General features: G+C 62.1%; 1 protein-coding gene across 1 annotated transcript in view; it reads left to right on the top strand.

The window, feature by feature from the left end:
- Positions 1-14,807, top strand: part of KDM5C (lysine demethylase 5C) — a 45,652-nt gene that overhangs the window by 16,665 nt on the left and 14,180 nt on the right. Inside the window, 8 exon segments of the mRNA XM_030970119.1 lie at positions 1,919-2,100; positions 4,421-4,583; positions 4,666-4,785; positions 6,162-6,356; positions 8,869-9,050; positions 11,486-11,610; positions 12,592-12,739; positions 13,952-14,048. Coding sequence (XP_030825979.1) covers positions 1,919-2,100; positions 4,421-4,583; positions 4,666-4,785; positions 6,162-6,356; positions 8,869-9,050; positions 11,486-11,610; positions 12,592-12,739; positions 13,952-14,048 — 1,212 coding nt within the window.

The following is a 14,807-nucleotide window of genomic DNA, read 5'->3' on the forward strand; positions in this document are numbered from 1 at the left end:
ATTGTCACCTCCCCCTGGGGACAGTGTCACCTCCCCTGGTGGCTGACATGTGGACATTGTCACCTCCCCTGGTGGGACATGGAGACATTGTCACGTCCTCCTGGGGGGACAGTGTCACCTCCCCTGGGGGGACAGTGTCACCTCCCCTGGGGGCGCTGCCAGTGGCATTGTCACCTCCCCTGGTGGGACATGGAGACATTGTCACCTCCCCTGGGGGACAGTGTCACCTCGCTGTCAGGAACATTGTCACCTCCCCCTGGGGGACAGTGTCACCTCCCCCTGGGGGGCAGTGTCAGGGGCATTGTCACCTCCCCTGGTGGGACACTGTCGCCTCCCCTGGGCACTGCCAGGGGCGTTGTCACATCCCCATTGCCAGTGCCACCCCCTCCCCTGGGTGACCCTGTCCTCTCGGTGTCCCTGGGGTGACACTGTCCCCTCAATGTCCCCATCCCCCTGGTGACGCTGTCCCTGCTGTCCCCTCGGTGTCCCCTGGGTGACCCTGTCCCTGCTGTCCCCATGCCCTGGTGACGGCCCACTGTCCCGCGGCGTCCCTTGGGTGACCCTGTCCCTACTGTCCCCTCAATGTCCCCATGCCCTGGTGACGCTGTCCCCTCGGTGTCCCCATCCCTTGGGTGACCCTGTCCCCTCAATGTCCCCATGCCCTGGTGACCCTGTCCCTGCTGTCCCCATCCCCTGGGTGACGGTGTCCCCTCGGTGTCCCTTGGGTGACGCTGTCCCCAGCGTCCCCGCGGTGTCCCTTGGGTGACGCTGTCCCCGCGTCCCCTTGGTGTCCCTTGGGTGACGCTGTCCCCGCTGTCCCCTCGGTGTCCCTTGGGTGACGCTGTCCCCGCGGTGTCCCCTCGGCGTCCCTTGGGTGACCCTGTCCCCTCGGTGTCCCTTGGGTGACCCTGTCCCCGCAGTCCCCTCGGTGTCCCTTGGATGACACTGTCCCCGCGGTGTCCCTTGGGTGATGCTGTCGCCACTGTCCCCTCGGTGTCCCTTGGGTGACGCTGTCCCCACTGTCCCCGTGGTGTCCCCGCGGTGTCCCTTGGGTGGCGCTGTCCCCTCAGTGTCCCCGCGGTGTCCATTGGGTGACGCTGTCCCCTCGGCGTCCCTTGGGTGACCCTGTCCCCTCGGTGTCCCTTGGGTGACCCTGTCCCCGCTGTCCCCTCGGTGTCCCTTGGGTGACGCTGTCCCCGCGGTGTCCCTTGGGTGATGCTGTCCCCGCTGTCCCCTCGGTGTCCCTTGGGTGACGCTGTCCCCACTGTCCCCGCGGTGTCCCCGCGGTGTCCCTTGGGTGACGCTATTCCCTCGGTGTCCCTTTTGGGTGGCGCTGTCCTCGCTGTCCCTCGGTGTCCCTTGGGTGGCGCTGTCCCTCGGTGTCCCTTGGGTGCCCTTGTGCCACTGTCCCCTCGGTGTCCCTTGGGTGACGCTGTCCCCCGCTGTCCCCTGGGGTGTCCCCTCGGTGTCCCTTGGGTGTCGCTGTCCCCGCTGTCCCCTCGGTGTCCCTTGGGTGACGCTGTCCCCTCGGTGTCCCTTGGGTGACGCTGTCCCCGCTGTCCCCTCGGTGTCCCTTGGGTGACGCTGTCCCCGCGGTGTCCCCGCGGTGTCCCTTGGGTGACGCTGTCCCCGCGGTGTCCCTTGGGTGACGCTGTCCCCGCGGTGTCCCTTGGATGACACTGTCCCCGCGGTGTCCCTTGGATGACACTGTCCCCGCGGTGTCGCGGTGTCCCCGCGGTGTCCCTTGGGTGACGCTGTCCCCGCGGTGTCCCTTGGGTGACGCTGTCCCCTCGGTGTCCCATCGGTGTCCCTTGGGTGCCGCTGTCCCCTCGGTGTCCCCTCGGTGTCCCTTGGGTGACACTGTCCCCGCTGTCCCCGCGGTGTCCCTTGGGTGACGCTGTCCCCGCGGTGTCCCCAGGAGTACGCGGGCAGCGGCTGGAACCTGAACGTGATGCCGGTGCTGCAGCAGTCGGTGCTGTGCCACATCAACGCCGACATCTCGGGCATGAAGGTGCCCTGGCTCTACGTGGGCATGGTGTTCTCGGCCTTCTGCTGGCACATCGAGGACCACTGGAGCTACTCCATCAACTACCTCCACTGGTGGGCGCCGGGGGGCTGAGGGGCAACTTTGGGGTGTTTGGGGGGCCTGGGGAGCGACTTTGGGGTGTTTGGGGCACTTGGGGAGCCTGGGGAGTGACTTTGGGGTGTTTGGGGGGCCTGGGAGCGCCGCTTTGGGTGTGATGAAGGCATTTGGGAGCCTGGGGAGTGACTTTGGGGTGTTTGGGGGCCTGGGGAGTTACTTTGGGGTGATTGAGGGCATTTAGGAGGTGTCCGGGGGAACAGAGGGGCAAATTTGGCATGTTTGGGGCACTTGGGGAGTGACTTTGGGGTGTTTGGGGGCATTTGGGGAGCCTGGGGAGTGACTTTGGGGTGTTTGGGGGCCTGGGGAGTGACTTTGGGGTGTTTGGGGGCATTTGGGGTGCCTGGGGAGGTGACTTTGGGGTGTTTGGGGGGACCTGGGGAGTGACTTTGGGGTGTTTGGGGGCATTTGGGGGGTGACTGGGGCATTTGGGGAACAGAGGGGCAAATTTGGCATGTTTGGGGCACTTGGGGAGCGACTTTGGGGTGTTTGGGGGCATTTAGGGGGTGTCCGGGGGAACAGAGGGGCAAATTTGGCATGTTTGGGGCACTTGGGGAGTGACTTTGGGGTGTTTGGGGGCATTTGGGGGGCTGGGGCATTGGGGGGACCAGGGGAGTGACTTTGGGGTGTTTGGGGGTCCTGGGGAGTGACTTTGGGGTGATTGAGGGCATTTGGGGGGTGTCGGGGGGACAGAGGGGGAAATTTGGGGGGTTTGGGGGCATTTGGGGGACTAGGGGAATGACTTTGGGGTGTTTGGGGGACTTGGGGAGCGACTTTGGGGTGTTTGGGGGCATTTGGGGGTGTTCGGGGGACAGAGGGGGAAATTTGGGGGTTTGGGGGGCATTTGGGGGAGCCTGGGGAGGGTGTTTGGGGTGTTTGGGGGACCAGGGGAATGACTTTGGGGTGTTTGGGGGACCAGGGGAATGACTTTGGGGTGTTTGGGGGACCAGGGGAATGACTTTGGGGTGTTTGGGGGGCCTGGGGAGTGACTTTGGGGTGATTGAGGGCATTTGGGGGGTGTCTGGGGGGACAGAGGGGGAAATTTGGGGTGTTGGGGGCACTTGGGGAGTGACTTTGGGGTGTTTGGGGCACTTGGGGAGTGACTTTGGGGTGTTTGGGGGCACTTGGGGGCGACTTTGGGGTGTTTGGGGGCACTTGGAGGACCTGGGGTTGATTCTGGGTGCCCAGGGGGGCGATTTTGGGGTGTTTGGGGGGCCAGGAGGAACATTTTGGGGTATCCGTCCCCAGGGGCGAGCCTGAGACGTGGTACAGGGTGGGATGAGGAGGTTTTTGGGGTGGGATCAGGAGGATTTTGGGGTGGGATCAGGGGTTTTTGGGGTGGGATGAGGAGGTTTTTGGGGTGGGATCAGGAGGATTTTGGGGTGGGATCAGGGGTTTTTGGGGTGGGATCTGGAGGTTTTTGGGGTGGGATGAGGAGGTTTTTGGGGTGGAATAAGGAGGTTTTTAGGATGGAATAAGGAGGATTTTGGGGTGAAATAAGGAAGTTTTTGGGGTCTCCCACGCCCAGGGGCGAGCCCAAGACGTGTTACGGGGTGGGATGAGGAGGTTTTTGGGGTGGAATAAGGTTTTTAGGATGGAATGAGGAGGTTTTTGGGGTGGAATAAGGAGGATTTTGGGGTCGAATAAGGAGGATTTTGGGGTGGGATGAGGAGGTTTTTGGGGTGTTACAGAATGGAATAAGGAGGTTTTTAGGATGGAATAAGGAGGATTTTGGGGTGGAATAAGGAAGTTTTTAGGATGGAATAAGGAGGTTTTTAGGATGGGAATAAGGAGGTTTTTGGGGTGGAATAAGGAAGTTTTTAGGATGGAATGAGGAGGTTTTTGGAGTGGAATAAGGAGGATTTTGGGGTCTCGCACGCCCAGGGGCGAGCCCAAGACCTGGTACGGGGTGGGATAAGGAGGTTTTTGGGATGTTACAGAATGGAATAAGGAGGTTTTTAGGATGGGATCAGGAGGTTTTTGGGGCGGAATAAGGAAGTTTTTAGGATGGAATGAGGAGGTTTTTGGGGTGGGATAAGGAGGATTTTGGGGTCTCCCACACCCAGGGGCGAGCCCAAGACGTGTTACGGGGTGGGATGAGGAGGTTTTTGGGGTGGTACGGAATGGAATAAGGAGGTTTTTGGGGTGGAATAAGGAGGATTTTGGGGTGGAATAAGGAGGATTTTGGGGTGGGATGAGGAGGTTTTTGGGGTGTTACAGAATGGAATAAGGAGGTTTTTGGGGTGGAATAAGGAGGATTTTGGGGTCTCCCACGCCCAGGGGCGAGCCCAAGACCTGGTACGGGGTCCCGTCGTTCGCGGCCGAGCACCTGGAGGAGGTGATGAAGAAGCTGACGCCGGAGCTGTTCGAGAGCCAGCCCGACCTCCTGCACCAGCTCGTCACCCTCATGAACCCCAACACCCTGATGGCCCACGGCGTCCCCGTGAGTTGGGGGTGTCCCCAGCGCCCCCCCCGGCCCTGTGACACCCCGCTGAGGCCGGGGCTGAGCCCAGGTGTGTCCCCAGGTGGTCCGGACCAACCAGTGCGCCGGCGAGTTCGTCATCACCTTCCCCCGCGCCTACCACAGCGGCTTCAACCAGGGCTACAACTTCGCTGAGGCTGTCAACTTCTGCACGGCCGACTGGGTGAGCTCGGGGGGCAGGAAATATACCTGGGGGGGGCAGGAGATATACCTGGGGGGCAGGAGATATACCTGGAGGGCAGGAAATATACCTGGGGGGCAGGAAATACACCTGGGGGCAGGAAATATAGCTGGGGGGGCAGGAAAATACCCGGGGGGGGCAGGAGATATACCTGGGGGGCAGAGAATATACCTGGGGGCAGGAAATATACCTGGGGGGGCAGGAAATATACCTGGGGGCAGGAAATATACCTGGGGGGCAGAAAAATACCCGGGGGGGCAGGAAATATACTCGGGGGGGCAGGAAATACACCTGGGGGGGCAAGAAATACACCTGGGGGGAGGAAATATAGCTGGGGGGGGGGCAGAGAATATACCTGGGGGGGGGCAGAAAATATACCTGGGGGGGCAAGAAATACACCTGGGGGGCAGAAAATATACCTGGGGGCAGAGAATATCCCTGGGGGGCAGAGAATATCTGTGCCCCGCTTTTGGGGAGCCCCCCTGACCCCCGTGCAGCTCCCACAGGCAGGGGGTGCATTGGGCACTGCCCAGTTCAGGGGTACAGGGGGTCCCCCAGGTTTGGGGGTGCTGAGAGCTCTTCAGGGCTGTGTTTGGGGGTCCCCCAGGTTTGGGGGTGCTGAGAGCTCTTCAGGGCTGTGTTTGGGGGTTCCCCAGGTTTGGGGGAGCCCCCGTTTTGCCCGCAGCTCCCCGCGGGCAGGCAGTGCAGCGAGCACTGCCCAGTTCAGGGGTATGGGAAGGTTCCCAGCTTTGGGGGCTCAGCACTGGGGGTACCCAGCCAGGTTCAGGGCCGTGTTTAGGGGTCTCTGAGGTTTTGGGGACCCCCCTGAGCCCCCGTTTTCCCCGCAGCTCCCCGCGGGCAGGCAGTGCATCGAGCACTGCCCAGTTCAGGGGTATGGGGGGGCTCAGCACTGGGGGTGCCCAGCTGGGTTCAGGACCGTGTTTAGGGGGTCCAGGGGTCTCTCAGGTTTTGGGGACCCCCCTGAGCCCCCCCAATCCCTTTCAGCTCCCCACAGGCAGGCAGTGCATCGAGCACTACCCAGTTCAGGGGCACTTAGGGGTATCTCAGGTTTGGGGGTGCCCAGCTCAGGTCAGGGGTATGGGAAGGTTCCCAGGTTTAGGGGTTCAGCCCCACTGGGTACCCAGCCGGGTTCAGGGCCGTGTTTAGGGGTGTCTCAGGTTTTGGGGACCCCCCTGAGCCCCCGTTTTGCCCGCAGCTCCCTGTGGGCAGGCAGTGCAGCACTGCTCAGTTCAGGGGTATGGGGGGCTCAGCACTGGGGGTACCCAGCCGGGTTCAGGGCCGTGTTTAGGGGTCTCTGAGGTTTTGGGGACCCCCCTGACCCCCCGGTTTGCCCGCAGCTCCCCGTGGGCAGGCAGTGCATCGAGCACTACCGCCGCCTGCGCCGCTACTGCGTGTTCTCGCACGAGGAGCTCATCTGCAAGATGGCCGCGAGCCCCGAGAAGCTGGACCTGAACCTGGCGGCCGCCGTGCACAAGGAGATGTTCGTGCTCGTGCAGGAGGAGCGCAAGCTGCGCAAGGCCCTGCTGGAGAAGGTGGGGCACCCCCAGAAACGAAACCGGGGTGATGGGGGGCGCCCCCAAAGTGGGGAGGGATGGGGAAGGGGAGATGAAGGGGGGGGTGGTTGTGGCATTTTTGGGGGGTGATGGAGGAGTTGGGGGGCACCAGAAGATGTGGGGAGGGGTGAGGGTTGTGTTTATGTCACCCTTAGGGGGTGATGGAGGACTTGGGGGTGTTAGGGGCACCCCAAAAGCTTTGGGAAGGGCTGAGGGTTGTGTTTGTGTCACCTTCAGGGGGTTATGGGGGTACCAGCGGTTTTAGGGGCACCCCGAAAGCTCTGGGGAAGGGGTGAGGGTTGTTTTGTCAACCTCAGGGGGTTATGGAGGAGTTGGGGGTGTTAGGGGCACCCCAAAAGCTCTGGGGAAGGGGTGAGAGCTGTGTTTGTGTCATTTTCAGGGGGTGATGGAAGGTGGGGGCACCCCCAAAATCGGGGGTGATGGGGGGCGCCCCCAAAGCGGGCAGGGGAAGGGGCAGGGGGAGATGAAGGGGGGGTGGTTGTGGCATTTTTGGGGGGTGATGGAGGAGTTGGGGGGCACCAGAAGATGTGGGAAGGGGTGAGGGCTGTGTTTGTGGCACCCTTGGGGTTGTGGGGGGTACTGGGGTGTTAGGGGCACCCCGAAAGCTTTGGGAAGGGCTGAGGGCTGTGTTTGTGTCACCTTTGGGGAGTGATGGAGGTACCAGGGGTGCTAGGGGCACCCCAAAAGCTTTGGGAAGGGCTGAGGGTTGTGTTTGTGTCACCCTTGGGGGTTATGGGGGTACCAGGGGTGTTAGGGGCACCCCAAAAGCTTTGGGAAGGGCTGAGGGCTGTGTTTGTGTCACCTTCAGGGGGTTATGGGGGTACCAGCGGTTTTAGGGGCACCCCGAAAGCTCTGGGGAAGGGGTGAGGGTTGTTTTGTCAACCTCAGGGGGTTATGGAGGAGTTGGGGTGTTAGGGCACCCCAAAAGCCTGGGGAAGGGGTGAGGGCTGTGTTTGTGTCATTTTCAGGGGGTGATGGAAGGTTGGGGGCACCCCCAGAAACGGGGGTGATGGGGGGCGCCCCCAAAGCGGGGAGGGGAAGGGGCAGGGGGAAGTGAAGGGGGGGTGGTTGTGGCATTTTTGGGGGGTGATGGAGGAGTTGGGGGGCACCAGAAGATGTGGGGAGGGCTGAGGGTTGTGTTTGTGTCACCCTTAGGGGGTGATGGAGGACTTGGGGGTGTTAGGGGCACCCCAAAAGCTTTGGGAAGGGGTGAGGACTGTGTTTGTGTCACCCTTGGGGGGGTTTGGGGGTACTGGGGGTGTTAGGGGCACCCCGGAAGCTCTGGGGAAGGGGTGAGGGTTGTTTTGTCAACCTCAGGGGGTTATGGAGGAGTTGGGGGTGTTAAGGGCACCCCAAAAGCTTTGGGAAGGGGTGAGGGCTGTGTTTGTGTCACCTTTGGGGGGTTATGGGGGTACTGGGGGTGTTAGGGGCACCCCACAAGCTTTGGGGAAGGGGTGAGGGCTGTGTTTGTGCCTTCTTTGGGGGGTGATGGAGGGATTGGGGCACCCCAAAAGCTTTGGGAAGGGCTGAGGGTTGTCTTTGTGCCACCCTCAGTGGGTTATGGGGATTTGGGGCACCCCAAAAGCTGTCGGGAGGGGGTGAGGGCTGTGTTCTTGCCGCCCTCAAGGGGTTATGGGGGTGTTAGGGGCACCCCAAAAACCCCAAGGAGGGGGTGAGGGTTGAGTTTGTGCCACCCTTGGGGGGTTATGGGGGTGCTAGGGGCACCCCAGAAGCTTTGGGAAGAGGTGAGGGTTGTGTTTGTGCCACCCTTGGGGGGTTATGGAGGGTTGGGGGTGTTAGGGGCACCCCAAAAGCTCCCCTGTGCTCCCCTGGCAGGTCACAGAGGGGTGAGGGGGTACTGGGGGGGACCCCAGAAGCTCTGGGGAGGGGGTGAGGGTTGTTCTGTCACCCTCAGGGGGTGATGGAGGGGTTGGGGGTGCTGAGAACGCCCCAAAATCTCCCCGGGGGGGGTCTGGTGTTAAGTTTTTTACCCCCCAAGGGCATCACGGAGGCGGAGCAGGAAGGGTTGGAGTTGCAGAGGGGAATCTGAGGGAATTTTTATCCCTCCCAGGGCATCATGGAGGGATTGGGGGTGCTGAGAACACCCCAAAATCTCCCCGGGGGGGGTTTGATGTTGGTGTTTTTGCCCCCTCAGGGCATCACGGAGGCGGAGCAGGAAGGGTTGGAATTGCAGAGGGGAATCTGAGGGAATTTTTATCCCTCTCAGAGGGTGATGGAGGAGTTGGGGGTGCTGAGAACACCCCAAAATCTCCCTGGGGGGGGGTCTGATGTCCATTTTCCTGCCCTCCCAGGGCATCACGGAGGCGGAGCAGGAAGGGTTGGAGCCAGAAGGGGAATCTGAGGGAATTTTTATCCCTCTCAGGGGATCATGGAGGGGTTGGGGGTGCTGAGAACCCCCCAAAATCCCCCCGGGGGGGGAGGTCTGATGTCCATTTTCCTGCCCCCCCAGGGCATCACGGAGGCGGAGCGCGAGGCCTTCGAGCTGCTGCCCGACGACGAGCGGCAGTGCGACAAGTGCAAGACCACGTGCTTCCTGTCTGCCCTGGCCTGCTACGACTGACCGCAGGGCCTCGTCTGCCTCTACCACATGGACGACCTGTGCAAGTGCCCCCGCAGCAAGCAGTACCTCAGGTGGGGGGCTGGGGGCGGTTAAATGGGGTCTGGGGGGGTTGGAATGGGGTTTGATGGGGTTTGGGTGGGTTGGAATGGGGTTTGATGGGGTTTGGGTGGGTTGGAATGGGGGTTTGATGGGGTTTGGAGGGGTTGGAATGGGGTTTGGAGGGGTTTGGAGGGGTTGGAATGGGGGTTTGGAGGGTTGGAATGGGGGTTTGAATGGGGTTTGGGGGTTGGAATAGGGGTTGGAGAGGGTTTTGGGGTTTGAATGGGGTTGGGGGCTGGGAGAGGGGTTTGGAGGGGTTTGGAGGTGTTTGGATGGGGTTTGGAGGGGTTTGGGGGGGTTGGAATGGGGTCTGGGGGGGGTTGGAATGGGGTCTGGGAGGTTGGAATGGGGTTTGGTGGGGTTTTGGGGGTTTGAATGGGGTTTGGGGGGGTTTGGATGGGGTTTGGAGGGGTTGGAATGGGGTCTGGGGGTTGGAATGGGGTTTGATGGGGTTTGGAGGGGTTGGAATGGGGGTTGGGGGGTTGGAATGGGGTTTGATGGGGGTTTGGAGGGGTTGGAATGGGGGTTTGATGGGGTTTGGAGGGGTTAAATGGGGTCTGGGGGGTTGGAATAGGGTTTGGAGAGGGGTTTTGGGGGTTTGGGGGGGTTTGGATGGGGTTTGGAGGGGTTGGAATGGGGTTTGGGGACTGGGAGAGGGGTTTGGAGAGGTTTGAATGGGGTTTCAATGGGGTTTGGAGGGGGTTGGAATGGGGTTTGAATGGGGTTTGGAGAGGTTTGAATGGGGTTTGGAGGGGTTGGAATGGGGTTTGAATGGGGGTTTGGAGAGGTTTGAATGGGGTTTGGAGGGGTTGGAATGGGGTTTGGAGGGGTTGGAATGGGGTTTGATGGGGTTTGGGGGGCTGGAATGGGGTTTGGAGGGGTTTGAATGGGGTTTGGAGGGGTTTGGGGGGTTGGAATGGGGTCTGGGGGGTTTGAATGGGGTCTGAGGGTTGGAATGGGGGTTTGGAGGGGTTTGGGGGTTGGAATGGGGTTTGGAGGGGTTGGAATGGGGTCTGGGGGGTTGGAATGTGGTTTGGTGGGGTTTGGAGGGGTTGGAATGGGGTTTGGAGGGGTTGGAATGGGGTTTGATGGGGTTTGGAGGGGTTAAATGGGGTCTGGGGGTTGGAATAGGGTTTGGAGAGGGTTTGGGGGTTTGGATGGGGTTTGGAGGGGTTGGAATGGGGTTTGGGGACTGGGAGAGGGGTTTGGAGGGGTTTGAATGGGGTTTAGTGGGGTTTGAATGGGGTTTCGTGGGGTTTGAATGGGGTTTAGTGGGGTTTGAATGGGGTTTGAATGCGGTCTGGGGGGTTGGAATGGGGTCTGGGGGGTTGGAATGGAGTTTGGAGAGGGGTTTTGGGGGTTTGAATGGGGTTTGATGGGGTTTGGAGGGGTTGGAATGGGGTTTGGAGGGGTTGGAATGGGGTTTGGTGGGGTTTGGAGGGGTTTGATGGGGTTTGGAGGGGTTAATGGGGGTCTGGGGGTTTGGAATAGGGTTTGGAGAGGGGTTTTGGGGGGTTTGGGGGTTTGGATGGGGTTTGGAGGGTTGGAATGGGGTTTGGGGACTGGGAGAGGGTTTGGAGAGGTTTGAATGGGGTTGGAATGGGGGTTTGGAATGGGGTCTGGGGGTTGGAATGGGGTTTGAGGGGTTTGGAGAGGGGTTTTGGGGGTTTGAATGGGGTTTGGAGGGGTTGGAATGGGGTTTGGGGGTTGGAATGGGGTTTGAATGGGGTCTGGGGGTGTTTGAATGGGGTCTGAGGGGTTGGAATGGGGTTTGGAGAGGGGTTTTGGGGGTTTGAATGGGGTTTTGTGGGGTTTGGGGGGTTGGAATGGGGTTTTGGGGGCTGAGAGAGGGGTTTGGAGGGGTTTGACTGGGGTTTGGGTGGGTTGGAATGGGGTTTGGAGGGGTTTGAATGGGGTTTGGAGGGGTTGGAATGGGGTTTGGGTGGGTTGGAATGGGGTTTGGGTGGGTTGGAATGGGGTTTGGGTGGGTTGGAATGGGGTTTGGAGGGGTTTGATGGGGTTTGGAGGGGTTGGAATGGGGTTTGGGGGCTGGGAGAGGGGCTTGGGGGCCTGGTGTGCCCTGTAACGGGACGTGGGGATGTTTCAGGGGGGCTGGAGGTCTCAGTGGGCGCCTGGAAGGGGTCTGGGGGATGGATTTGGGGGGCTGAGGACCTGGGGGTGTTTGTGGGGGTCTGTAAGATTTGGGGGGGCTGTGGGCACACATGGGGTTGAGTTGGGGGTCCTGGTGTGACCCTGGTGTGACCCTGGCTGTGATTTGGGGGTGCTGAAGATCTCGAGGTGTCCCTGGGATGGGGTGGAGGGACACCCCACGAGCTCAGTCTGGGGGTCCCGTCTGTCCCTTTTGGGGTGCACAGGGGGGCTCCCAGTGACCCCCGGTGCCCCCCAGGTACCGCTACACCCTGGACGAGCTGCCGGCCATGCTGCACAAGCTCAAGGTGCGCGCCGAGTCCTTCGACACCTGGGCCAACAAGGTGCGCAACGCCCTCGAGGTGGAGGACGGCCGCAAGCGCAGTGAGTGGGGGTCCCGGGGGGGTTTGGGGGGCTCCCAAGGGGGGTTTGAGGGCTCTCAAAGGGGATTTCGGGGCTCTCAAGGGGGTTTGGGGGAATCTCAAGGGGGATTTGGGGGGTCTCAAGGGGGGTTTGGGGGTCTCTCAAGGGGGATTTGGAGGGAATCCCAAGGGGGGTTTGGGGGTGTCTCAGGGGGGTTTTAGGGGGCTCTCAGGGGATTTGGGGGGCTCTCAGGGGTGTCTCAGGGGTGTCTCAAGGGGGATTTGGGGGCTCTCAGGGGCTTTGGGGGGCTCTCAAAGGGAGTTTGGGGGGCTCTCAGGGGTTTGGGGGGCTCTCAGGGGGCTCTCAGGGGATTTGGGGGCGCCCTCAGGGGTGTTTTGGGGGCTCTCAGGGAATCCCAAGGGGGGTTTGGGGGCTCTCAGGGGTGTCTCAGGGGGCTCTCAGGGGATTTGGGGACTCTCAGGGGATTTGGGGGCTCTCAGGGGGCTCTCAGGGGATTTGGGGGCTCTCAGGGGATTTGGGGGCTCTCAGGGGGCTCTCAGGGGATTTGGGGGCTCTCAGGGGATTTGGGGGCTCTCAGGGGGTTCTCAGGGATTTGGGGGGCTCTCAGGGGATTTGGGGGCTCTCAGGGGGCTCTCAGGGGGTTTGGGGGCTCTCGGGGGTGTTTTTGGGGGCTCTCAGGGGTGTCTCAGGGGGTTTGGGGGAATCCCAAGGGGGCCCTCGGGGGTGTTTTTGGGGGTTCTCAGGGGGTTTGGGGGCTCTCAGGGGGTTTGGGGGCTCTCGGGGGTGTTTTTGGGGGCTCTCAGGGGGCTCTCAGGGGATTTGGGGGCTCTCAGGGGGTGTTTTTGGGGGCTCTCAGGGGGCTCTCGGGGGTGTTTTTGGGGACTCTCAGGGAATCCCAAGGGGGCTCTCAGGGGCTCTCAGGGGGCTCTCGGGGCTCTGGGCGCTCCGAGCCCCGCGCTGAGCCCCGGCCGTGCCCGGCAGCGCTGGAGGAGCTGCGGGCGCTGGAGTCGGAGGCGCGCGAGCGCAAGTTCCCCGAGAACGAGCTGCTGCACCGCCTCAAGGGCTGCCTGGGCCAGGCCGAGCGCTGCGTCTCCGAGGCGCTGGGGCTCATCAGCTCCCAGGAGACCGGGTCAGTGTCACCTCGGGGTCACCGCGGGGTCCCCACGGGGTCACCACGGGGTCACCACGGTGTCCCCTCAGTGTCACCATGGTGTCACCACGGGGTCCCCTCAGTGTCACCACGGTGTCCCCTCAGTGTCACCACGGGGTCACCAGAGTGTCCCCTCAGTGTCACCACGGGGTCACCACGGTGTCACCACGGGGTCACCACGGGGTCACCACGGGGTCCCCTCAGTGTCCCCTCAGTGTCCCCTCAGTGTCCCCTCAGTGTCACCACGGGGTCACCACGGGGTCCCCACAGTGTCACCGTGGTGTCCCCTCAGTGTCACCACGGTGTCCCCTCAGTGTCCCCTCAGTGTCCCCTCAGTGTCCCCTCAGTGTCACCTCAGTGTCCCATCAGTGTCACCACGGGGTCCCCTCAGTGTCCCCTCAGTGTCACCTCGGTGTCACCACGGGGTCCCCACGGTGTCACCAGAGTGTCCCCTCAGTGTCCCCAGAGTGTCCCCTCAGTGTCACCACGGTGTCACCAGAGGGTCCCTTCAGTGTCACCACGGTGTCACCAGAGTGTCCCATCAGTGTCCCCTCAGTGTCATCACAGTGTCACCAGAGTGTCCCTCAGTGTCCCCAGAGTGTCCCCTCAGTGTCACCACGGTGTCACCACGGTGTCACCACGGTGTCACCACGGTGTCCCCTCAGTGTCACCGCGGTGTCCCCAGAGTATCCCCTCAGTGTCCCCTCAGTGTCACCATGGTGTCACCAGAGTGTCCCTGTTCCCTCTGTGTCCCCTCAGTGTCCCCACAGGGTCCCTTCCCTGTTCCCAGCAATGTCCCTGTCCCCTCAGTGTCCCTGTCCCCTCAGTGTCCCTGTGTGTCCCTGTCCCCTCAGTGTCCCCTGTGTGTCCCTGTCCCCAGCAGTGTCCCTGTCCCCAGCAATGTCCCTGTCCCCAGCAATGTCCCTGTCCCCTCAGTGTCCCCTGTGTGTCCCTGTCCCCTCAGTGTCCCCTGTGTGTCCCTGTCCCCTCAGTGTCGCTGTCCCCGCAGGGTCCCCTGTGTGTCCCTGTCCCCAGCAATGTCCCTGTCCCCTCAGTGTCCCCTGTGTGTCCCTGTCCCCTCAGTGTCGCTGTCCCCGCAGGGTCCCCAGCAATGTCCCTGTCCCCTGTGTGTCCCTGTCCCCGCAGGGTCCCCTGTGTGTCCCTGTCCCCTCAGTGTCGCTGTCCCCGCAGGGTCCCCGCGCCGGCGCTGACGCTGGAGGAGCTGCGGGCGTTCCTGGAGCAGATGAACCAACTGCCCTGCGTGATGCACCAGATCGGGGACGTGCAGGTGGGACACGGGGTCACCTGGGGTCACACGGGGTCACACGGGGTCACACGGGGTCACACTGTGTGATGCACCAGATCGGGGACGTGCAGGTGGGACACGGGGTCACCTGGGGTCACATGGGGTCACACGGGGTCACAGTGTGTCATAGGAGTGTCACACGGGGTCACAGGGGTGTCACACTGTGTCATAGGAGTGTCACACTGTGTGATGCACCAGATCGGGGACGTGCAGGTGGGACACGGGGTCACACGGGGTCACACGGGGTCACAGTGTGTCATAGGAGTGTCACACGGGGTCACACGGGGTCACACTGCGTGATGCACCAGATCGGGGACGTGCAGGTGGGACATGGTGTCACACGGGGTCACACAGTGCCCTGGGGGTGTCCCCTGTCTGTCCCCATGATGTCCCACACTGTCCCCTGTGTGTCCCCATGATGTCCCACACCGTCCCCTCTGTGTCTCTACAATGTCCCACACTGTCCCCTGTCTGTCCCTAACCCCGTATCCCATTGCTGTCCCTGTGTCCCACACTGTCCCCTGTGTGTCCCCACGCTGTCCCACACTGTCCCCACGCTGTCCCACACTGTCCCTGTCCCCGTGTCCCCCCCGGCGCTGCTGGACCGAGTGGAAGCGTTCCAGGCTGAGGGGGGTGGATCTCTGGGGTGTCCCCACACTGTCCCCACGCTGTCCCACGCTGTCCCACACTGTCCCCACGCTGTCCCACGCTGTCCCACACTGTCCCCACGATGTCCCACAC

This window comes from Camarhynchus parvulus, unplaced genomic scaffold (genome assembly GCF_901933205.1).
Source record: "Camarhynchus parvulus unplaced genomic scaffold, STF_HiC, whole genome shotgun sequence".
In the NCBI taxonomy this organism is placed as follows: domain Eukaryota; kingdom Metazoa; phylum Chordata; class Aves; order Passeriformes; family Thraupidae; genus Camarhynchus; species Camarhynchus parvulus.